General features: G+C 48.5%; 1 protein-coding gene across 1 annotated transcript in view; it reads right to left on the bottom strand.

Moving 5' to 3' along the window:
* ECT2 (epithelial cell transforming 2) overlaps positions 1 to 24,571 on the bottom strand; it is a 297,161-nt gene that overhangs the window by 191,538 nt on the left and 81,052 nt on the right. Inside the window, exons 12-13 of the mRNA XM_078665446.1 lie at positions 21,362 to 21,575; positions 14,969 to 15,105 (exon numbers count right to left, since the gene is read on the bottom strand). Coding sequence (XP_078521572.1) covers positions 14,969 to 15,105; positions 21,362 to 21,575 — 351 coding nt within the window. The remainder of the gene's footprint in view (positions 1 to 14,968; positions 15,106 to 21,361; positions 21,576 to 24,571) is intronic.

Raw genomic sequence — 24,571 nt, 5'->3', positions numbered from 1 at the left:
GTCTTCGGCGCCAGAGACTTCTCCCGTCTCGACGACGAGGATCCCCTCGACGACGATGTCCTTGACGGCGAACGGCGGTGTCGCCACGGCGGTGTCGCCTCGACGGCGAGCGCCGACGCCGGGTCCTCCGATGTCGACCACTCGACGCCGACGGCTTCGACGGCGGCCGGAACACGTCCCTCGACGTCGACGGGCGACGTTTTCTCAACCCAGAGCCCTGGGGAGACCGGGAACTGGCCGTGGACCTCCCTCTCGACGTCGTGGTCATCGCAACTGACCCAGACGGAGATCTTGGGCGCGGGCTGGACTTCCTGCCCCTGGGGAGCCCGCCAGAGGCCTCAGCATGGGCAGAAGGAGCCCCTCCTGACCCACCTCGTGCCTTTAATCTTCTTTCTTCAAGTCCCTTAAGTCTGATTTTTCTACTGTCCTTCAGGGTCCTTCCAGAGAAGCCTCTACAGATCACACAGTCCTCAGGGATGTGGGAAGAGGGAAGGCAGAGGATACAGACCTCATGGGGGTCTGACTTGGCATTCTTCCTGGAGCACTCCGGGCATTTGTCAAATAATGCTGGCATTATGGACAATAAAGAAGTGCAGGAACCCAAGAAGAAAGTCACTAAAGTACTTTAAAAGCACCAAAATCGAATTTAGTGTAAAAACACCAACAAAACCCTTGAAAAGGGAGAGCTCAATGCTCCAGGGTCCTGCTTGCAGGAGCCGGAAAAAAGAACTGAAACTAAGTTGGACCTGCTATGCATTCTGGGATACTGGGAGAAGGTTCTGGAAGGTTCCTTAAAGGCACAGTATCCTATTTAAGCCACATAATGGCAGCCTATGGGGCTTGTCTGTCCAGGTTCTTCTCTCTATCATTCCTGAGGGATTTTGCTGTTAAGCAAGGGAAATCTGTACAGGCTTTGCTGTTTTGTGGATTTTGTGGTGGAATTTCTAGTTGAAGTACTGGACAGTGTAGCCTTTTTTGGCTGCATTATCTGTCTTTAAATTCTCTCTTAAGTGTCTATGCATTTCTGCATTTTTTGACACTAAGATTATTTTTGATTGCTCCGGGGTCCACGCACATGGGCGGGACTATTCACTAGATTATGACTATACACAGAGATCCCCTACTACAGAAGGTTGCATGGGGATCTAAGTAATGAACGATGTCATGACGTGTCACAGGCCACTGACTTTAATGCCAGTTTTATGTTGAGATGTACACAGAGTTGTCTTCACCCACTTAAGGAGACTGGTCACCCCAGGTTTTGCAATAGATGAGCGCTCGGGACCCCCTGCCTACCGCTTCCTTACCTGGAATGTACGAGGGATGGGGGAAGCCCGCAAACGCAGGCATATACTATCCTATCTAGATAGGCACAACATACACTGAGGTATGATGCAAGAGACGCACTTTAATCCCACTCTCCCCCCACATTTACTGCTCGATGGGCCAGTCATATGTGTTTCTCTTCCTATTCCACGTATGCCCGCGGCACATGCATACTAATGAGGAAGTCCCTCACATATACCCCGCTTGGAAATGTTACGGATAAGCAGGGTCGGTACTATTCTTTGGGGCAAGATAGCCAATCAGACCTTCACCCTTGTCATATGCTATGGACCCAACACGGATGATCCAGAGTTTTAGGTCTCTCGTGGTGTACTGCGCACATGCACAGTCGAGCTCGCGAGATTTTATGTTTTAGAGTGTACTTCACTAGGGAGGGTTAAGCCCCACCTCTCTTCTCCATTGGCTGGCCTCCTAAACGGTGGCCAGCCATTGGAGAAGAGGTCCTAGTGACGTCGTTCTTTCTCTTTTAGCCCCGTCATTTTCAGACTGGGTTCCTTGACTTACTGCTGAAGTAAAAGGTTTCTTATCTTCTTTATGGGTCCAGATGGCCCCTTAAAGAGATATGAAACCTTTTAAGTCAGCAGGAAGTCCGGGGGCCCAGTCTGAAAAGGACGGGGCTAAAAGAGAAACTTCTTACATGATTCAGACAAAACAAAAACGCAGCTCCCACCGCCCGCCTCTCCCACAAAGAGGAAGGCAGCCTGCGAGAGCCAGTCTAACTCTCCGGTGCCAGCTTCTCCCACAGCTCGCTAAAGTCTGCCCCTGGATCCCGCTCAGAGGAGCCCCCTGACCCCACCGGCAGAGGGCTGCCCGCCGGTGGGGCTTGTATCCACAACAAAAGGTGCGCCGCCACACCCCAGGAACCAGCCTCCGGTAGTGACTCACCCAAGACTCCCCCCGCGGACCTCACAGAGCGGGGCAGCGGCGACAGCCCCGGGGAGCCGTGCAAATTACAGCAGGAAAAAAGCACCGGCGCTGCAAAGAGGACTGCCCTGCACACAGAGGTGAGGACCAGCAAGCGGAAGCTCGATAAATCCACAGAGAGGCTCGCGGTCGCCACCTCCGAGGCTGCCAGGCAGAAGAGCAGCGCCGTCATCGCCCCCAGGAACACGATGACCAGCAAACTCCACATGCAAGTCTGTACAGCCCGCTGTTGGGCATGCCCCCGTTTCTATACAAGCCAAGGATGCCCCGAGCTGGACTAGTCATGCCCTGGCTGCAGCTGGCCCTGGCAGCGCCGGGGCTCTGAGCAACGGTGAGTGAGCCAAACGTTCATGCATGTTCCATTGCTTGCCACATGTATGTCATCTTTGGTGTGAGGGTCGTGGTGGGGGTTCAAGGACTGGCGATAAGGGTATTGTTGGTAATGAGTCACAGGTCACACAAAGGGAGTTTTACGGGCAGGTCTCTGCGAGTCACACTGAAAAACAAGTATTAACAAAAATTACGCATACGCCTGAAACCCACACAGTCCGTGTGGCCTCTCACGTTTAGGGTTGTATTTAATGCGTTTGATTAGACATCTTTTAACGAGAGGTGAAATAACTATTTTAGAGTTTGTCACCCTCATACGCAAAGATGGTATTCTCTGTCCACTCTGTCGCGTTCAACATTTTAGGTGGTGGTGTTTCAGTCAGGTATGAGAACAAGGCGTCAATCAGAGTTTGGCTGTATTTTATAAACATATTTTGCAAAACCGTGCTAGACACCTTCAACGAGTGTCTAGCTAAAACATGTGTAGTATTGGCAATTGATGCACGACAGGACCAGACACACACACACACACACACACACACACACACACACACACAGAGAGAGATAGGCTCAACACAAACAAACACACACAGGCATACACAGACAAACACAGTCGCCAACACACACACACACACACACACACACGGCACGCGCACACAGACACACGGTAAATGAACGAGAATGCAAAGCTACAAGCAGGACGACCAGTGCCCCACACTTGAGAAGGGTCCTTTGCCATAAATGAAGCCCTGGCCCCTACATTAACAGGGACCCCCCCCCCCCCGGTCTGTTAATAGTCCAGGGTTCTGGACTGATCTGTGAGCCGATATGAGTAATTTCAAACTAAACTCCACGGTCTTGCCGTGCCCTTGATTCTTGCGTGGAATGTTACCCACAATTTGCACCCTTGCCTGCCGTAATTGCGGGCTGCCTCCCCTCCTACGAAGGGGTGAGGCACTGCCTGCCCCTCTCCGGAGACGTGCTTTGGAGGGTCTGCTTTGCATATATGTCATAACATTGACAACATGAAAAGTCGCCTCAGGATGTCTGAGCCTCAAGTTGTAGTCCACCTCACATGACAGACCGTTCAGCCCAGGTTTTGGATGTTATGAGAGTGGAGACGCTAGCACTGAGGAAACCACAAACCACCCTTTCTGGGCACAGAAACAGGCACGCTAAAGGTGTTCACTACTGGTATACACTCTGCCAGCGCTGGCAGACAATCTAACACACAGGGAATATAAAATATGCCAAAGATCACACTAGGGCAGACCAGGAGGAGCTGGGAGACACAATGTAACACCATTTATGTATGTGTGGATACTTCTTCATAAATAATAGTTTAACTACATTGGCTCTTGGAATTCTGCTCTGTGTGCGGGGTGGGGCTGTGTGTGGCTGGCTGGCTGGCTGTGTGTGCGTGGCTGTCTCTGTGTCTGTGTGTGTGCGTGGCTGTCTCTGTGTGTGCGTGGCTGTCTCTGTGTGTGCGTGGCTGTCTCTGTGTGTGCGTGGCTGTCTCTGTGTGTGCGTGGCTGTCTCTGTGTGTGCGTGGCTGTCTCTGTGTGTGCGTGGCTGTCTCTGTGTGTGCGTGGCTGTCTCTGTGTGTGCGTGGCTGTCTCTGTGTGTGCGTGGCTGTCTCTGTGCGCGCGCGTGGCCGTGTGCGCGCGCGTGTGCGCGCGCGTGGCCGTGTGCGCGCGCGTGGCCGTGTGTGTGCGCGCGTGGCTGTGTGCGCGTGTGCGTGGCTGTCTCTGTGTGTGTGTGCGTGGCTGTCTCTGTGTGTGCGCGCGTGGCTGTGTGTGTGTGTGTGTGCGCGTGGCTGTGTGTGTGTGCGCGTGGCTGTGTGTGTGTGTGTGTGCGCGTGGCTGTGTGTGTGTGTGTGTGCGCGTGGCTGTGTGTGTGTGTGTGTGCGCGTGGCTGTGTGTGTGTGTGTGTGTGTGCCTGTCTCTGTGTGCGTGGCTGTCTCTGTGTGCGTGGCTGTCTCTGTGTGCGTGGCTGTCTCTGTGTGCGTGGCTGTCTCTGTGTGCGTGGCTGTGTGTGCGCGCGCGTGGCTGTGTGTGCGCGCGCGTGGCTGTGTGTGCGCGCGCGTGGCTGTGTGTGCGCGCGCGTGGCTGTGTGCGCGCGCGCGTGGCTGTGTGCGCGCGTGGCTGTGTGTGCGCGCGCGCGGCTGTGCGCGCGCGCGGCTGTGTGCGCGCGGCTGTGCGCGCGGCTGTGCGCGCGGCTGTGCGCGCGCGCGGCTGTGCGCGTGGCTGTGTGTGTGCGCGTGGCTGTGTGTGTGCGCGTGGCTGTGTGTGTGCGCGTGGCTGTGTGTGTGCGCGTGGCTGTGTGTGTGCGCGTGGCTGTGTGTGCGCGCGTGGCTGTGTGTGCGCGCGTGGCTGTGTGTGCGCGCGTGGCTGTGTGTGCGCGCGTGGCTGTGTGTGCGCGCGTGGCTGTGTGTGCGCGCGTGGCTGTGTGTGTGCGCGTGGCTGTGTGTGTGCGCGTGGCTGTGTGTGTGCGCGTGGCTGTGTGTGTGCGCGTGGCTGTGTGTGTGCGTGTGGCTGTGTGCGCGTGTGCGTGGCTGTCTCTGTGTGCGTGTGCGTGGCTGTCTCTGTGTGCGTGTGCGTGGCTGTCTCTGTGTGCGCGCGCGTGGCTGTGTGTGTGTGTGCGCGTGGCTGTGTGTGTGTGTGCGCGTGGCTGTGTGTGTGTGTGCGCGTGGCTGTGTGTGTGTGTGCGCGTGGCTGTGTGTGTGTGTGCCTGTCTCTGTGTGCGTGGCTGTCTCTGTGTGCGTGGCTGTCTCTGTGTGCGTGGCTGTCTCTGTGTGCGTGGCTGTCTCTGTGTGCGTGGCTGTCTCTGTGTGCGTGGCTGTGTGTGCGCGCGCGTGGCTGTGTGCGCGCGCGCGGCTGTGCGCGCGCGTGGCTGTGTGTGTGCGCGTGGCTGTGTGTGTGCGCGTGGCTGTGTGTGTGCGCGTGGCTGTGTGTGTGCGCGTGGCTGTGTGTGTGCGCGTGGCTGTGTGTGTGCGCGTGGCTGTGTGTGCGCGTGGCTGTGTGTGCGCGTGGCTGTGTGTGCGGGGGGCTGTGTGTGCGGGGGGCTGTGTGTGCGGGGGGCTGTGTGTGTGGGGGGCTGTGTGTGTGGGGGGCTGTGTGTGTGGGGGGCTGTGTGTGTGGGGGGCTGTGTGTGTGGGGGGCTGTGTGTGTGGGGGGCTGTGTGTGTGGCTGTGTGTGTGGCTGTGTGTGTGGCTGTGTGTGTGGCTGTGTGTGTGGCTGTGTGTGTGGCTGTGTGTGTGGCTGTGTGTGTGGCTGTGTGTGTGGCTGTGTGTGTGGCTGTGTGTGTGGCTGTGTGTGTGGCTGTGTGTGTGGCTGTGTGTGTGGCTGTGTGTGTGGCTGTGTGTGTGGCTGTGTGTGTGGCTGTGTGTGTGGCTGTGTGTGTGGCTGTGTGTGTGGCTGTGTGTGTGGCTGTGTGTGTGGCTGTGTGTGTGGCTGTGTGTGTGGCTGTGTGTGTGGCTGTGTGTGTGGCTGTGTGTGTGGCTGTGTGTGTGGCTGTGTGTGTGGCTGTGTGTGTGGCTGTGTGTGTGGCTGTGTGTGTGGCTGTGTGTGTGGCTGTGTGTGTGGCTGTGTGTGTGGCTGTGTGTGTGGCTGTGTGTGTGGCTGTGTGTGTGGCTGTGTGTGTGGCTGTGTGTGTGGCTGTGTGTGTGGCTGTGTGTGTGGCTGTGTGTGTGGCTGTGTGTGTGGCTGTGTGTGTGGCTGTGTGTGTGGCTGTGTGTGTGGCTGTGTGTGTGGCTGTGTGTGTGGCTGTGTGTGTGGCTGTGTGTGTGGCTGTGTGTGTGGCTGTGTGTGTGTGGCTGTGTGTGTGTGGCTGTGTGTGTGTGGCTGTGTGTGTGTGGCTGTGTGTGTGTGGCTGTGTGTGTGTGGCTGTGTGTGTGTGGCTGTGTGTGTGTGGCTGTGTGTGTGTGGCTGTGTGTGTGTGTGGCTGTGTGTGTGTGTGGCTGTGTGTGTGTGTGGCTGTGTGTGTGTGTGTGTGTGTGTGTGTGTGTGTGTGTGTGTGTGTGTGTGTGTGTGTGTGTGTGTGTGTGTGTAGCTGTGTGTGTGTAGCTGTGTGTGTGTAGCTGTGTGTGTGTAGCTGTGTGTGTGTAGCTGTGTGTGTGTAGCTGTGTGTGTGTAGCTGTGTGTGTGTAGCTGTGTGTGTGTAGCTGTGTGTGTGTAGCTGTGTGTGTGTAGCTGTGTGTGTGTAGCTGTGTGTGTGTAGCTGTGTGTGTGTAGCTGTGTGTGTGTAGCTGTGTGTGTGTAGCTGTGTGTGTGTAGCTGTGTGTGTGTAGCTGTGTGTGTGTGTGTGTAGCTGTGTGTGTGTAGCTGTGTGTGTGTGTGTAGCTGTGCGTGCGTGCAAATGCAATAGGTGTCGTATCTGCGAGAGATTAAGCTATTGACATTGTAAATGACAAGGCCATTTATTTATCTGTTTTCAAAACCAATACATAAATAAAGTTTGTCATTTACAATGCCAATAGCTCTAACTTTTACAAAGGCGAGACTGTTGCATTGTAAATGCTTGTTCCGGGTGCTCTGGGGAAAGATGCTGGAGATTGGGTCTATGCATCTTTTAGGGGCGGGGGGTGAGGGGGGCATGCACCTGACAAAGCGGGCGGGCACCTGTTACACCACGGCCCGGGCCTCTTGGTCGAGAATAGATGCATGGATCATTACTAGGGGCCTTGCCCCGTGGGTGACACTCCTCCCATCTCCCACGGACCTACTCTGACCACTCCCCGGTATTGGTCACTGTGACCCTCCCACAGACTGACTCCTTTTCAGTTTTGGCGCTTCAATCCACTCTCCTTATTAGATCCAGTATTGAAGCAGGAACTAGAGCAGGAGATCACCGATTTTGTTCCCAGGAACGAGGGCTCGGTGGAGCACTACTCCACGCTGTGGGACGCTTTCAAGGTTACTGTGCTAGGCATATGTATTGCAAAAGGTGGTGGAGTCATGAGGGACATCCGTCCACCTTACGTCGCCTGTAAACGGAGCTTGGGCATATCAAGGCGGAATTGCGGCAAAATCCCACTCCTGAATGGCAGGCTAAGCTACGCAGCGACCTTAGTGATTATCAAGAGACAGCGGAGAGAGAATGTAAACACAGAGGGAAATATCATAGGGCACGTCAATACGGACAGGGGGATAGACCCGGGAAAATGCTGGCAGCCTTGAATCGGCCTTCACGCTTCTCGAATACGGTGCTAGACATTGAGTTGGGGGATGAGCAAATGCATAGCGACGCGACAGATTGTGGAGACCTTTAGGAAGTTTTACAGAAGGCTGTACAAAACTCAGAGCTCAGCCAGTAGACTTTGCCCCCTTCTTTGGAGATACGGCAAAAGCCTGGCTGGGAGATGGGAAGAGGGAATTTCTCTTGCGGCATCATGAGGATGACTAAATCATAACAGCCATAATGCAGCTACAGTCCGGGAAGGCCCGGGGCCCGGACAGCCTCCCGGCTGTATTTTACAAAACCTTCCATCATCTCCTCTTCCCAGTGCTGAGGCACGTGTTTGAAGAGGCTCGAAAGACTGGTATACTCCCCCCTATGCGGGAGTCCCGCATTATTTCCATACCTAAACCTGGTAAATCGCCTACCTCATGCGACTCGTATAGACCTCACTCTTTAATAAATGTTGACGCAAAAATCCTGGCCAAACTAATTGCATTAGTCCCCTTATGACAGCACTGGTGCTTCCGGATCAGTCAGGTTTTGTGCCCACTCGAGGCACATCCCACAACTTGCGGACGTTATTTGCACTTCTCCATGACAGACCCAGACGCCAACGCTGCAGCAGTATTTCTCGACGCCACTAAGGCGTTCGACTCCCTGGAGTGGGACTAACTCGCCTTCGTCCTTCAACACATGGGGTTTCCGACCCCCTTTCTGGAGTGGATCAACTTGCTCTACTCAGGGGTGCGAGCCAGAGTGGTGGTGAATGACATTCAGTCGGCACTCTTCTCGATCACACGGGGCACACGGCAGGGATACCCTGTCACCGCTGCTCTTTGCCATAGCTATTGAGCCTCTAGTAGCGAAGGTTCGACAACATTATCGACACTATGCACTATTATACCCTGAGGCGCAAATTTTACTCTCCTTATATGCTGATGACTCAACACTACCTGCGGGACCCTGCGGTTAGCCTTTACCCCATTCTACGGTTGCTCATCCTATTCGGCCAGCTATCTGGCATAAATGTGAACTGGGGGAAATCCCAAATTTTCCCCCTCGCAGACGCCACAGGGGAGGTCATGCCTGACATTTCACTGAAATGGTGCGGAGACACCATTACTTATTTGGGTATTCGGATTTCTCGATGTCGGGAGGAGTTTATGCACTCCAATTACGGCCACACACTTGATAATATCACAGACAAGATAGCTTGGTAGATTTCGATGCCTCTTTCATGGCGGCTAGGGTGTCATTAATCAAGATGATAATCCTACCCAAACTCCTTTACCTTTTTACCAACATCCCCTTTGCTCCTAGTCATTTTATTTTTAACGGCATCAAAACACAACTAATTAAACTAGCATACAACAGCCCAGACTAGAGTGGGAGATTCTGAGTCGGCCCTTTGAGGACGGAGGATTCGAAATCCCACATATAGATTTGTACTTTGTCTGCGCTCAGGCACACTTTGGGGCGTATTGGATCCACCCTCTTCCATATATGCCTCACATGGCCATCGAAGATGGATATATGGCACCCACACCATGTACAGCATATCTTAGCACAACCACAGTACCTAGGCATTTGGCGGCCACCACTGTCCAATGCATGACTACCGCCTGGCACGACCTAGCATGTACACTTAAATGCCCTCTTCTTTACTCGCCGTTATTTCCCTATCAGCGGAGAAAGATATACCAATCACTACGGAGGAAGGGTGCAGTCGCATGCTGCGAAAAATGTACTGTCTTACTTGGGGCCAATTATACAAAAACAGGAAGTTTAAAAATAGTGAGGAGTTTTTTGGTCCCAATACCCCCACTCCACAGCGTTTTAACTATGTGAGGCTTAGGCAAGACATAGGCTCTCTGACTCAGGACTTCCCGCCAGAGCCCCTATCATGGTTACTCTACATAATCTTTTGAAACAAACTCCCCCTGAGCATGTGGTGTCGCGATTATATAGCTCAACTCAAAAGGAGTGGGAGAGGATCCCTGCTCCGGCTAAGGGGAAGTGGGGGGAGGAGTTGGGTAGTCCCATCACGGAGGAACAATGGGCCTATTGCTGTCGTCAAACAGGGATCATCTCTGCCAACAACAGACTACGCCTGATAAATTATGAATACATCCATCGATAATACGACACGCCTGCCCGGTTACACCGGCTACGTTGGCGAGACACTGACCGCTGCGACAGATGCGGGGCTGGGGACGCTGCTTTGGACACTTCGCCTGGGGCTACTCGCTTGTCCGGGAATACTGGAGCGAAGTGCTGCAGGCGCTGGATGACATGACTGAAATACACGTGCCTGATGATCCCTTACCGTCCTTTTAGGCTACACGGAACAAATTCCCATCAGGGTGCGGAGGTTCACCTCCCTGGTTCTCTTGTTGGCAAAACGGTGTTTAGCCTGTCGCTGGGAGCGCAGCCGAGCCCCTAAATTTAAAGATTGGCTTAACCTCATACACGGCCAGGAACAGCTGAACACTTATGCCAAACTTATGCCACCGTCCTCACGCCCTAAGGATTTTCTTAGATATTGTAAGTTCAGTAATGCCATTAAGTGTATATGGTGCTGGGAGTTTGTCATTATAAACTCCACAGTACTAGAATGGCTTTACTGAAAACTGGGAAATTTGGTATCAAAATTCTCTGCACATTAAACCCACACGGATGTTAGCGTGGGATTTAATGAAAAATGCACTCCAAGGGCATCTTCGAGATGCCCCCTAAAAAACGGCCCAACACAAGTGTCCAGGCTGAGTGGCTGCTCGCCAGCTGTCGCCACCAGACATGTTTCTGGACCCCTGGGTTGACAGCCTGCTGCTCTTGGGATCTGAAACAATGCACATCCTGGGACGAGGTACCAAGCCTCCTCCCTCAGGATGGGCAGGGTCCAAAAAGGGGAAGCTTCAAAGGCTTGCCGCCTTTGTGGGCTACCCCAGGCCTCTGCTGCTTCCAGCAACTGGCCCCCACTAGTTTTGACCCCCACCTTGGGCAGGAGAATCGGCAGCAAAACCAAGTGAGGAAGGGAGGTGTGCCCATCTTTGCCAACACCACCCCACAGGTGGGGGAGGCGGGGTGAAGCACAACTCAGTCCCCATCTTACAGATGGGGGGGACCCAGCCAACCAGAGAGGCATATGGCCCCCTCCCACTGTAGGATGGCATAATTGGGGGGACCCACCCAAAGAAGGGACCCATTGGTACCAATCTTTTTTACCGAGCTTTTATGCCCCTAAATCTAGTATTTAGGGGCAACCCCAAACCTTGTCTCAGACAAGAATCCAGAAGGAGAAGGACCGCAGAAGCCATGCTGAAACTAAGAAGGGGAGGACGCCCACTGACTTGGCCCAAGCCCTACCGGTCTGTCCCCACCTTGAACCTGCTCCAGCAAAATCTCGGTGTGACCTGCAGCCAGCAACCTCAAGAACCCAAAGCACCCGTCCTGCCTTCCAAGCCAAAGACGGTCTCCTGCGAGCACCAGATTTGGTAAACCACAGACTCAGGCCCCAGCCAAAACCACGAGTCTGCACCACTCTGCACCCGACGCCCACGGCTCGGGTTAGAGTGGCTCAACACCATGAGAAGGTCTCCCCGGCAATCCTGACCGGAGACAGATCTTCGACCTGCCTTGAATCTCCAAATGACGCCTGCAGCCCCTTTTTGGAGGATCCATCACCGACTGGAGCTGGTAGGAAAAACCAGACGCCTAAAGACACCTCTGCACCAGACGTCTCACGGCCTAGGGTGGCCCAACCAACAGTATCCCAGCATCCCAAATTACCTCTCCAACTGGTGGTCCCCTCCAGAAGATCTTGGTCCCCGAGCCTGCAGTCTTTGTCGCAACCGGAGAATCCCAATTGAAAACAGGACGCACAACGCCAAAACAGCACCCTGCTGCCAGCCACCCCGCAGGTGTATTTTAGGTGCTAACTCTGATCTCCCTTTGCCCTGAGACTAACACCAGGAGCTTTGCTCCCACAACCTTGTGGTCTGTTCTTGAGCAGCCACCAACCAGAGGCCCCATACCCCTCATTAGATAACACTGGACCTCAGCACCCGGTCGCCCTAGTGCCGCTGAGGGTGTTTCAGGGGTGCATCCTGGACTCTGTGGGAATCCTGGTTTTAACCCCACAATACCAATTGTCACAAACAAGTACTTACCTACAAACCGTTAACTCCATTTTTCTCCATAGGAATATAGTGACTGTTTTTCCTTGAAAATTCTTTAAAGTGTGGAGTTGGTTTTGTTCAGAACTTGAAAAACTGCAAATATTTAAAAACTGCTTTACTTACCTTTTCTCTAGGAAATGTCCCAGTGTGATATCTAGGCATATTACACTGAGTAGAAAAAGTAATACATAAAGTAATCTGAAAAGTAATCTGTCAGTAATTTCCACTGTATTAAAAAATGTATTTACATACCTGTATCAGTCATTTCCATTCAGCTTGCGTTCAACTTGTCTTGAAAAGTATCACTTACACTTACCTGTGCCAGGCTTGCTTGGTTCTAGAAAATAAATATGACTAAATAATATTTTTATACAAATCAAATTGGTCTGAATTCAGTCTTTGAGTGTGTGACATTTGCTGTCCGAGTGTGTACAACAAATGCTTAACACTACCCTCTGATAAAACCTTACTGCTCGCCCACACTACCACAAATAGAGAGTAAGGTGCCATCTACTTTTACCTCTGCCTACCTTTGGGGTTCCACTGGATTCTGTGCACACTATACCTCATTTTGGTATAGTATATACAGAGCCAGCTTCCTACATAAATCCTCTCTAATGCTCAGGGTAAGTAACATGTATAGTTCCTCTCTGCCAGAACCTGAAACTCATCACCAGTTTATTGCCCATCAAAAATGCAACCTTCCAAAATGTTGATTAAAAGATTGACCCGTCAAGTAAAAAAGGAGATTCAATTCCCATGGAGGAGGTTCCCTAAATGAAGGAAATACATTCTTTGAACCATGAAGAACATCTTCAATCAATCAATGGTGAAAGAAAAGACTCCCAATAAGAAAACTGAAGATACGCAGCAATAGGGTCACATACACTTTAATAGACTAGAACCAAGACCGCATCAGTCTGAAGAGGCAATGGCAGTACCATTTTTTCCTGACATACTCTGGCCCAGCCATTTGCTGAGATACCATATGCAGAATCTCTTCCACGAGAAGCAATGTGGTCTAGTAGAAAGCTGTTTCACTTCCTTCAAACCAGTCACTCACCAAGTAGTTCAAAGTTTGCATAGTGCACAAACCCAAGAGCCATGGTGTCAATTTCTGAGATAAAGGAATGGGTTGGATGAACCTGCTCAAAATGCAAGGCAGAGCCGTTCCCTATGCAAGTCTGTTACATTGCAAAATGGACATCTGAAGGACACTGATGTACCACCTTTGAAATGGCCAGATTGGTGCTACAAGAATCACCTGGAAATTGTTGTGCTGATTTTCTGATGACTGAGAAACACAGGGAATCTATAGGATAGAGTTATACCCACTCCCCACAGGAAGTGGTCATAGAAGGGGTGTAGGGACCCCAAGCGTAAGTAGCCCATTGGCCACTATCCGTTGCTCTCCTTAACACCCCTAAATTCAGTATTTAGGTGCCCCCGACACGAGGAACTGAGTTCACCTGAAAAAAGGACAAAGAAGAAGCAAGAACTATGGACTACTGGTGGACTTGGCGCCAAGTTCTACTTCTCTGCTCCTGTCAAGATAATTGCAACAACCTGACTCGTACTGCAGCTGTGTAACCTGCAAAAGTCTGAGTGCCACTAGCACTTTGCCAAGCGGTCAGCATCTCCATTGACCTGCAGACACAAACTACAAAGTCCGGTTCACAGTTCTTCTGACCACGAGTCAGACGCAGCAGCCACCCAGGAGGACGTCGCCGTGCTCCAGAGGGTCATATCTGTCTCCACAACAAGTTTAGAGACGCCGAAGCCCCTGATGTCACCCTGCACCAACAACTGGGGTACTGGACCCCTTGGCTTACAGCAAACCATGCTCGTTTGAAATCCAATCCAGACTCCAACACTGCAAAGACCGACCAGCAGACTAGGGTCGTCAGCATAGGAGGCCAGCACCGAGTGGCACACCGGTCCTGTTTTTTTTCCCTCTGCAGGTCTGACCTAGAACAGTGAGTGCCTTTGACACAAGGGCTAGGCTGACCAAAACGCTCTGCACCGGAGCACCCAGGACTGAGTTCACGAATACAGACTAAGCCCCTGCTCTTAAAATCCTCACGAACTGAGCCCCCCGCAAATGCTTAACACTAGCCTCTGATAAACTGCTCATCCACTCTACCACAAGAGAGAGCATTTGGGATTATTCATCCAAGTTCTGTAAGCAAATAATGGTTGTCTGGGCTTTATACATAGTGTACCTCATTTTGGTATACTCTATATAAAGCCAGCCTCCTACACCCAGGAAACTGGTTCATGGCACTAGGACCAAAAGTGGATAGCAGTCTGAAGATGCGGCTGGCGTAAGGACTTTGGGGCACAGGCTGTACGACCTCTCTAGACTGGCAGGAGCGGTCAAACCCGGTTTGGAATTCTTATATTTTCCCCTTGACTTGTCAAACAACTCAGTTTTAGACTTACCTTACAACATCTGGAGAGAATCTGATCATGAGCGATGGGGACTGTCTTCAAGGGTGCATTTGTTGAATCACTTACATTCATACTTGGTGCTAGGGCACCAAAAACAGAAAACATTCCTGTTCATGACCTGCATGTTTTCAGCATTTGCCGCATAGCTTAAGGCTGTAGAAAATCTTTTTTCTAAACATCAAAGACACTGAGAAAAGTAGGGAGCATAGCAGGATGCAGACAACTACGAACAAACGTCAGTGCTCAGTGGCGGTGCCTATGTGTAGTTGCTTGTCCGATTTGGAGGCCTTGAAAACTTGACACAGACTCCAATAGCGCAGGAGATATTACACATTTCCTAGATCCACAGGTGAGGATTCACCAATTATAACTACCCATCACAAATGCAAGTACACAAATAGTAATTTCTGGGTGCAGCACTATGAACTACAGCAATGTGGCAAACATCTAATGAGAGGCATGGTGCCAATAAGCAAACTTTGAGATATGCTCTACAAAGCCAAAACTACATAAAAAATGTTTTAATCTAATAAAAACATGGCCCATCATTGATCACATACCTGAACAACTGTGCTAAGGATGTCAACATAATTGCTCTCAGTTTGATACAGCTCCATTGCAACCTGCCATCTTGCGGTTTTAGTCTGTTGTATTGAAGTGCAATTCTTGGATGTTTTTTTGTAATTTGTTGGGGTTTCTGAATAACGAAACATTATTGAAGAGGATGACATGTTAGCTGTGGACCTTTAAACAAAACCAGTAATAAATCTGATGGTTTCAACAAAGTACAGTTAAACTATGAATGAATAGGCTTTATTTCGATAAAAACATCTTAAAAGCACACATACATTATAAAACATCGACATCTTAAAACTTCACAGAAGAAATACATTTAGATAATTTGCAGTTTTCTTTAAAAAATGCACAAATTTCATCAGAAGTAAAGTGCATAGTGATAATAACAAGATAAAATGCCAGGTAATAGAAACTACTACATATGCATAGTTTAAGATATCAAATTAATTTCCTTTAACCTGTTCATTCTAGTCAACCAAGCCCATCTCAAGAACTTTGCAAGGCCACATGCATAGTGTGCGCTTGTGTCGGACTTGAAGATGCGGTGCGCTACTGCATGGGATCTGGTGCCCAATTCTCTGCATAATGGTTTGAGCCAGCAGTTTCTCGGAGATTTATATGCCGGACATTCGAAGAAAATGTGGGCCATTGATTCCGGCCTAGAGGGACAGTACAGGCAAAAGAGGGATGTTTGATAAGGAACTTTCCAACGAGCAGTCAATTCTCGTATTGGTAATGAACCCACCCGGAATCTAAAATACAGAGCCCTATCAAGGGGTTTCTGGATAATGTCACGGTATGGTTCAGAGAATTGAACATCCTTAACTATTAAGAATTCATCAGTTAATTTACCCTGCTTAGGATCAGAATTGCGCTTACTGGTTAGCCAGCTCCAATATAGCTTCTTCAAAACTGCTTTCGGAGGGGCAGATCGCTTTTCCCAAGCTACCTGTAGGCCCAAAGCATAAAGCAAGGATCTTACATCTTCTAACCACTTTATTTTGTGCCATCCCTCCATGGACATGAGTTTTGACAGGCCCTCTGCATATTTTACCAACTCAGGTACGCGCCACAACCGTGCCCATAATAGTTAAACTAATGTCAATTGTCCAGAAAACTAAAAACAGGAGTTTTTTAAAATAATAATCTACAATTCTTACTGCTGCTATTATGTGAAGTAAAAACACTTGAAAAAGTACAAAGGTGATTGACCTGGAGAAATCTGTGGACTATCACACCCCATACACAATGGCACCCAGTTATGTAACTATTTTCTATAAGGAGTTCAAATAGCTTTTGAAAATGTAAACCACAGTATAACATACTGCACAAAAGAGGTGGCTAATTCTTCTGAATGATACTTACAACAGTAAATTCTTCACTGTGAATGAGTACCAAGTCAATGCCCCTGAAGGATGCACACCTACAAGACTGAGCAGGCAAAAAGACCCTCCCTGCTGACCTGAAAACCAATATTCGATTCTCTGGAGAAAAGTATGGATTGAGACCTACATGGCTAGCTGGCAGATGTCAAAAACCGGAACACCCCCAAAGTATGGTTCTAGTTGCAACCTTTGCACTGATGGAATTGGGTCCAATACCCCAAGCGAGATCCTTCGTGGCCAAGGCATACGTTTGATGTAAATGGCAATCCATTGTGATGAGGTCAGTTTTGTTTCTTCACATTGGCAAATCCAACGAAGTTCTGTCCATCTAGCACTCCTCAGTCGCTTGAGGAGAAGCCAACAACCTTCATGGACCCCTCCTCCTCCTCCTCAAAGGAACGTGGCGGAGAGAAAAATGCAAGTCAGTGTGAACTTCCCCACTTGGGACACTTTCAGATGAATGGATGCACCAATACTAAGTGCCAGTTTGTCAGAAGGTATGGAGTTTTTGTGTAGTGCATAGCTTTCCGTAGGGTTTCCCAGTGCTTGGGGACAGGTTATGCAGCCTCTAAAATGACAGGTTTTTAGCTCCTTGCAAAAAGTGGACAAGGAGGTACAGCCTCAGAGTCAGGAAAAGCATTCCACAGGTGAGGGCCCAGAAAAGAGAAGGAACAGCCACCCATTCGGGTCTATCTGACTTTGGGCACCTTGAAAAGGGAATGGTTGCTGGAGCACAGAGAGCATGGGGGGGGGACGGTAGGGAATGCCTACAGAGGATCACTGTATGCTTGTAGCTCACGAGCACAACATGCAAAAGAGATTGCAATTAGATTCTTCAGAAAAAGTAGTCTTTAGGTACTCATTAAAATGTGCGATTTGAATAACGCTAGCTGAACACGCCAACACAAGAAGGGTCCCAAGGGCTGAAAAGTAAGCTTCAACAGTACTTTTAAGTCTAAAGAGAACACAATATAAATAATATTAAACAAACCATAAATGGTCAACCCTCTTTTCTACAAATAAGTCAACAAACATGGACCAATGGCTTAAGTAGACAGACTGTGGTACAGTGGCAAGCAGACAAAATGGCATACCTCACCTATTGTGTAACACTGGAACCTCACAGTTGATTCTAATCTCCATGCCTGAAGATTGTGGTAGGAGATGCAGTGCTCTACATGGGTTAGCAGATCCTCCCGAAAAGGATGCCAAAAATGAGGGCAGATGCTGAAGTTTGGCAGTGGAAGAACTGACTTCTTAGCCCTATCCAGACTCAGAGAATCAGCTGCTCTAAGTCCCCACAGACTTTTTTCAGGACGCATGGGATCAGAGGCAGAAGTGAAAATATGTATAGAAGGCCGGAAACTAATTGAAGACAGTTGTGTCACCATAAAGAGGAAACTCTAGGGGCAGAAGGGGAGACATTGAGGGTTTTCGGAAGCAGCAAACACATCAACTGAAGGCACACTGTCGCAAACACCCATTGCCACAGCCAGGTTTAAACAACACCTATGATCGGCTAGATGACTCCTGCAGAGTTATTTTCCCAGATGTGAAGGACTTCACCGTCATGATGGACTGCCTAGGAGTTCACATGAATTTCAGACACTGCCAAACCAAAGGGCCTTCAAAAAGAAGCCATGGTACAGCACTATCTTGCTAGCTTGAGTACACCTCGTTGGTCATGTAGTCTACACCTGTATCAAGTTGCCCTTTCTGAAAGTCACAAAGTCTTAGAGGGCTAGGCAGATGGAGCACAGCTTCAAAAGATAGATATTATAGCTATGTTCCACATAAAACAAGAGGTCACATCTCCAAGACGTCAAGCCGGAGTCCCAAATTCATGAGTCCAAAGCTATGTCCACAAGTGCAGCTTGGATGGCTTCAGAAAGAAAAGTCGAGGCATGCGTCCGAGAGTGGTGTCCAATGACAGCAGAGGGTTATAGACTGGACAAAAGAATCAATTTTATTTAGACCAGACTGCTAAAAAAACTGCTGCATCCTGGTCCTGATTGTACTGTACGAAGAATGATTTTGTAGGTCAGCAGGCAAGCCTCACTCATGATCTAAAGGGCAAGTGTATAGTGACTGGTGACACAAATGAAGATCTAAGCACTAGGTAAGCTGATGAAGACTTGCCCATACCAGAGGGACCATCTTTTTCGATTCTCTGTCTAAAGGAGAAGTAGAACAGTATGTAATGCCTTGGCTCACCAAAGCAGGGCTCGAAAAATCTGAAAAACTGTACTAGTCCTGTAGGTTTAGCACCTTGAAAAATCTCCCCGGCCTAACTGTAACCTACTTGACCTCAGTCTCTGAAAGCAGAGCAAATGTGACAAGATAAAGATTTAAAGGCATCTTTATTGCTCATTCACTTTGTGAGCAATAAAAATGCCTTTAAATCTTGTTATCTTGTCACATTTGATCAGTTTTCAGAGACAGAGGACAAAGATTAGTTTGTCTACCTACTTGCCAGAAAGGGAGAGTAGGACCTAAAAATAGCTCGTCCTCATTAATTCTACCTCGCAAATGCAAGTGGATTTTTCAAGCCCTGCAAAGCTATCAGGAATAGCCAACTGCATCAAGAAAGCTGGATCATCTGATGAGGATTGTGCTGTCTTGCAACAGGGAGACTCACTGGCTGGTTCGAGCAAGGCAAAGACCAGGTTGTTAACAGGAACTCAGTCAGGGCTCTGCTAAATGGTAGTAGGGGGCTTCAAAGACAACGACCGTGCTGCAAAATGTCAGTTAGGCATTCCGCCTAAGTATCCAATATAGGGATCTGTATAAGCCCTAAAACATTCTTCAGAGTAGTGTTGTAGATCCAACTGCCAATAGTAAGGTCTCTGATCCATTTAGCCAGTTGTAGTTTTTTGTGGCAGTATCCTCCCCAGCTTTTGTATGGTGTTTAATGCAATTTTGACTGTAGCATACTGGGTACCTGTTAACCAGGTCCCCAGTACCAGTGTTCTTTCCCTAAAAATGTACAATTATTACCCCTAATTGCCAATACCTTTAGCACCCTTTATAAGTCCCTAGTAAGTGGTACCCTGGTGCTTGGGGTACTAAAGAGGGTCACCCAAGGTCTGCAGCACGAATTGTGCCACCCTATGGGACCACTCAAACTCATGTAGGACTGCTATCGCAACTTGCATGTTTTGGTTCAAGCAATAGTGAAAACACGACCTAACATCCCTGTGAGTCACGTAGAACTAAGGTCACCCCTACAGCAGGTCTTACAGCCCTAAGGCAGGGTGCTTTGTATTACATGTGAGGGCAAACATGCATGAGCAGATATGCCCCTGTGCTGGTCTGTTCCATTACTGCCATTGCAAGCGGACAGGGAAGCCATTAGAAAACAAGTGCTAGACACTGATAAAAAGTTCCCCCGCTACACAATGGGGGTGTGCTCGCTGACTGGATTCTGCCAGCCTGACACATGAGACTCTGTTGACCTGGGGGGCGGGGGCGGGAAGGGGTGCCTTTTGATCTCAGGAGACCCAAATAGAAGTCTGTCCTGGAAGAGGGTGTCTCACCCTCGCCCACAGGATGACCGGCTGATTAGCATTCCTAGGTCGGCAAGCTTTGAAGACTTGTCGCCTTTGAAACGTGAATGTCTCCCCTCACAGGAGAGGAAGCAGACCCACTTTGTCCAGAGCCCCTTTGGCACTACCCTACACTCCACAAAATTCAGTATTTAGGGTAGCCCCTGGCAAAAGAACAGATTCTGTTGACCTGAAAGACAAAGGACGAGAAGAGTAGCATACTGCAAGAACAGAAGATCCAGCAACTGACTTATACCCCAATCCTGCCTCCTGCCTTCGCCAATTGCAACAGAAGTCGACTGTCCTACGGCTGTCAAGTCTCCAAAGCCTGAGAAACCTGTCAGCACTTCACCCAGGAACGAAGACCTCCCGAGAAGCAGCTAACCTGCTTCCCAGCATCCTGTAGGAATACAAATACCTCTGGAAGGACTTCGTGACCACAGAAACCTGACACCTGAAGACAACATGACATCCGTCGCTGAAAAGCCAGAATGGAAGTGGGCCAAAGGTGTCAGCATGGTCCCACAACCCTCCTGAGACAGTCCAGTGTGGCGACACCACTCTGACATCAGGGAGTCCACTACAGCCCCTGCATGTAGGCCCTCTGTACCGAGACCGCTCCTGGTCAGAAAACCTGACACCTAAAGACACCTCTGCACCAACAACCCTGGGACATGGAAGATAGGACCGAAATAGAAAGACTACTTAATGTGAATTATAAGGCATCCAAATTAATGTTAATCTAATCAAATCCTTAAATTATGAAGAACACGGTTGGTTCTTCAGAACACATCACAAGCCTACTAGCATTAGACACCATCTGCATTACAATAAATTGGGTTTTGTACTTTACTCTGCTATACCCTCTTCAAGAGACTATCAGTTAAATGTATTTTTGGTGACACAAAAAGTGACTTTAAATTCAGATTGTTGATTTGATCAATTTCAAGGTAGCTACTTCAGGGAAAAAGCCATTGAGCCATCTTTATGAATGCAAACTTTCATATTCACACCTAAACTCGAACGTTCCCGAGCTAGGAGGTACCTGTGCTTTACCACTTAACAGGAATACATTTCTAACTAGAGACTTCAAACAGATTATATACAATATCATAAGTCTCGGAAGCACGTCGTATGAACGTCAAAAAAGTTGTCCAGCAGTGGATTACGTTTTGCAGAATTAAATTCCATTTTCCTTGTGCTCCTCCTTGACTGACTACTTCTACGAATTTGATGGCAGATGACCTCTCTATCTCTGCATGCATTCCTGTTTTCTAAGCTGCCTCCTGCACAATTCGAAAAAGAAAGTTAGTTACTTATACGAAACTGAAGCAAGGTAAAATCAGTGGGCTATGGTCACTGTTCCAGCTTTAAGCACAGGGCTACTGTATGTTCCAGGAAACCCAAGTTGCTTACTACATGCTAGGCATGTCGGACATCAAAATACCTGAAAACTTTACAGCATCTGGTGTGTTGGTGAGGTCCAATAAGGATCCAAAGGAAAGCGAGTGTTCACCTGAAGGCCGTTTAAGGGGTGGAAAGGCTTCAGCGTCTCTGCTCAGCTGCGCAATTGTATCTTTCAAACGACGTTTCTTGCGGTTGCTGTTGGGTGTACTCAACGAAAGCAATGAGACAGACTTCTTAAGCGCTGGACTTTCAGCCTGCAATAACACATGAAACGCTTTACAACAAGACATTTCAAGTAATGAACTAAACGAACATGTGGCGCATAAATCTGTACACATTCAGTAAAATCACTGAGAAAAGGAAGTGCAGTGCACATCACTTTTTAAAACCGTAAGCTTCCAGGGTATACCATAGTAAGAAGCACTCCTTTCATGGTCCTTCAGAGGAAAAAAGTTGTACTAAAATTAGATCTCAAGTATATCCTAAAATTACTGTTGCCAGGGAGTGCCAAGGTTGCATTTAGGAAAACATTTACTGGACTGGCAAAGGGTGTTGAAATCAAAGACCATCTATTTCCTTCTTGCACAGTTACTAACAGCTTAAACTGAGACAGCAGGTATAAATGATCCAGAAAAAACTAAGGCTTGGCATTAGATAAGTCCCAATAATGGTATTAAAATTATATGTATGATGTACTTAATAGGGATTTTCAGCTAGCTCTCTTCATCCATTAGTCTGTTATTGTGTACTTAACTACAGCATGAAGCACAGGGCAAAGGCACTAAGAATCAGTATGCTGTTTATACTAGTCTTTCCGATTTTGACTGACAACCCATCATCCTTTGTTCTAAACCTGCTCAGATTGTGCTATCTGCCGAGCCTCTGGTCCATCATTTTACATCAATAGAACAGCAGATGACAACTAATAACCATACTATCAACAACAGTCTCTATCGGCAAGGTGAACTTTGGCACTAAATATATTGTACCAACTGGTCCCAATTCCAGGACTATAAATGGCAGTCCCCCTATTGGCAAGGAAATTTGGTCACAGAATGCATTGTTCCAACTGATTCTAATTATGTGCCTCCACAAAATCAGTTCAAAGCCCATGCTGAAACTTTTAAAAGTGGAGAGGACTTTGTGGGCTCCTTAGCTGCCCGAACATTCTTTTTATATAGGTCCTAACAGGCATAAAACACTACTGACTGCACATGGGTCAATTCTCAATACTACTGGTTTTCCTTCACCCCTCCCGCTTAACCTTAGTTGTCCCCCAGCCGTCCTCAACCATGTTATTTCATGTTATGTGGCCAATATTAGGATCAAGTGGTTATTCCCAGATAGGCATAACGTAGCTACAAGCCCAAATAATTCATTTAAAAGAAACATGTGACCTTAAGGATATTAACAAACAAGTTACTTACCTTCAGTAACTATCTGGTAGAGACCAGATCTATCCGCAGGTTCCGTATCTTTGAATTCTCCCGAGGTGCCACAGTAGATCTGGTAAGGTTTTCAGCAGTACCTCTGCGCATCAGTGGAGGGCATAGGGGACTTTGTAATGACAGACACCAGATGTGACTTCAACAGTCCATTAATGCCCCTTCCCGACACGCTGACGTCAGTTCCTTCGCTGACTACAGTCAGTGCAAAACACAGCCCACTTGCAGACACTGGCCAAGGCAACTGTGCGCCAATAAAGAGATCCGTCAATACAGAACTATCTGCAAGTAGGAGTATTCCAATTTCAAGCCAGAGGAATATCCCAATATCAAGCAGGATATTAAAGGTAGGAATAAATCAATTCACAGAGCAGGGAGGATCGGTAAAGAATCTGCGGCTATTCCCGTCTCTACCAGACAAGGGGTTACCAAAGGTAAGTAACTTGTTCATCTGATAGTCATCTAGCCACATATTCCTTACCTTTGAAGTAGAATATATATATATATATATATATATATATATATATATATATATATATATATATATATATATATATAATATCTCTCTCTATCTCCAGGGAACAGCATCTACAGGAGACAGGAAACAGAAAAAAGTGCAGGTGGTATAAATCTGTTGGAAGAAAATCCAGCAGAACGGTAGGTTCAAAGAGTTCAGTATACACCTGTACATGAAGGGGAAAAAAAACTCAACAGCTCTCAAAGGGAGCTGAAGAAAACGAGAGAAAAAAACGAGAGAAAAAAACTCAATAAGAAACATCAAAACAGTTCAAGAAGAACGAATAGTTTACCTGTCGGTGTAGTTTTGCAGCTTGAAGATCTTTCTGGATTCACTATGCTGTGCATTATTCCGCATTCTAGTGGTTGGGTCCAGAATCGTAGTTTTTCTTTGTTTTTTGGGGGGGTTTTGTAGCCCAGGTGGGCGTCGACGTCCCACCTTTTGGTGTCCTTCCTGTGACGTCGGCATGCTTCCTGCGGAAGCTCCCACCTTTCGGCGCCATCTTTGGATTCTTTTTTTCCCGTTTGTGTTCTGTTTCCGAATTGTTTGGCAATGTTTCAATATTTTGTTTTACCGCTTTTTCCTTCAAAAGTCTGTTTAAGTCTTTTTCCTGTTTTTACCACCTCTTTCTCCGTCCTCATCTTTCTGGCGGATGTGGGTGGGTTCGCTAGTGAATCCAGAAAGATCTTCAAGCTGGAAAACTACACCGACAGGTAAGAAACTATTAGTTTTGCAGCGTGAATCTTTCTGGATTCACTATGCTGTGCATTGACTTTGTAGCGGTTTGTTATCATTGTGGCGGCTGGGTGGAAGATGAGCCTGGATTTTTTAATGTGTTGAAGCACCTTCTGTCCTACTTGTGCTTCTTTGTTCATTTGTATGTCAACAAAGTAGCGTTTTGTGAACGTGTGCACTGAAGCCCATGTTGCCGCCAGGCATATGTCCTGAATGGGAGTGTTGGCCAGGAAGGCTATTGTTGCTCCCATTTTCCTGGTTAAATGGGCCTGTGGCCCCTCTGCTAGTTCTTGCCCAGCTTGTTTGTGGCCGAATTGTATTGCTTGTGCGATCCATCGAGCAATTGTCCCCTTAGTAACTGTTTTTCCCATGAAACAGTCAGCGAATGACAAAAAAATTGTTTTGTTTTTCTGTGATCCTTAGTTCTCTCTATGTAGTGGATGACTGCACGTCTGGCGTCCAGAGTGTGCAGTGCCCTTTCTGCGTTTGTCATTGGTTTCTGGAAGAAACTAGGTATTTGAATAGTTTGGTTGATGTGGAACTTAGACACCAC

The sequence above is a fragment of the Lissotriton helveticus genome, chromosome 11 (genome assembly GCF_964261635.1).
Source record: "Lissotriton helveticus chromosome 11, aLisHel1.1, whole genome shotgun sequence".
Taxonomy (NCBI): domain Eukaryota; kingdom Metazoa; phylum Chordata; class Amphibia; order Caudata; family Salamandridae; genus Lissotriton; species Lissotriton helveticus.
Note: the sequence above shows the minus strand (reverse complement) of the source record. Positions and strands in the feature narration are given on the sequence as shown.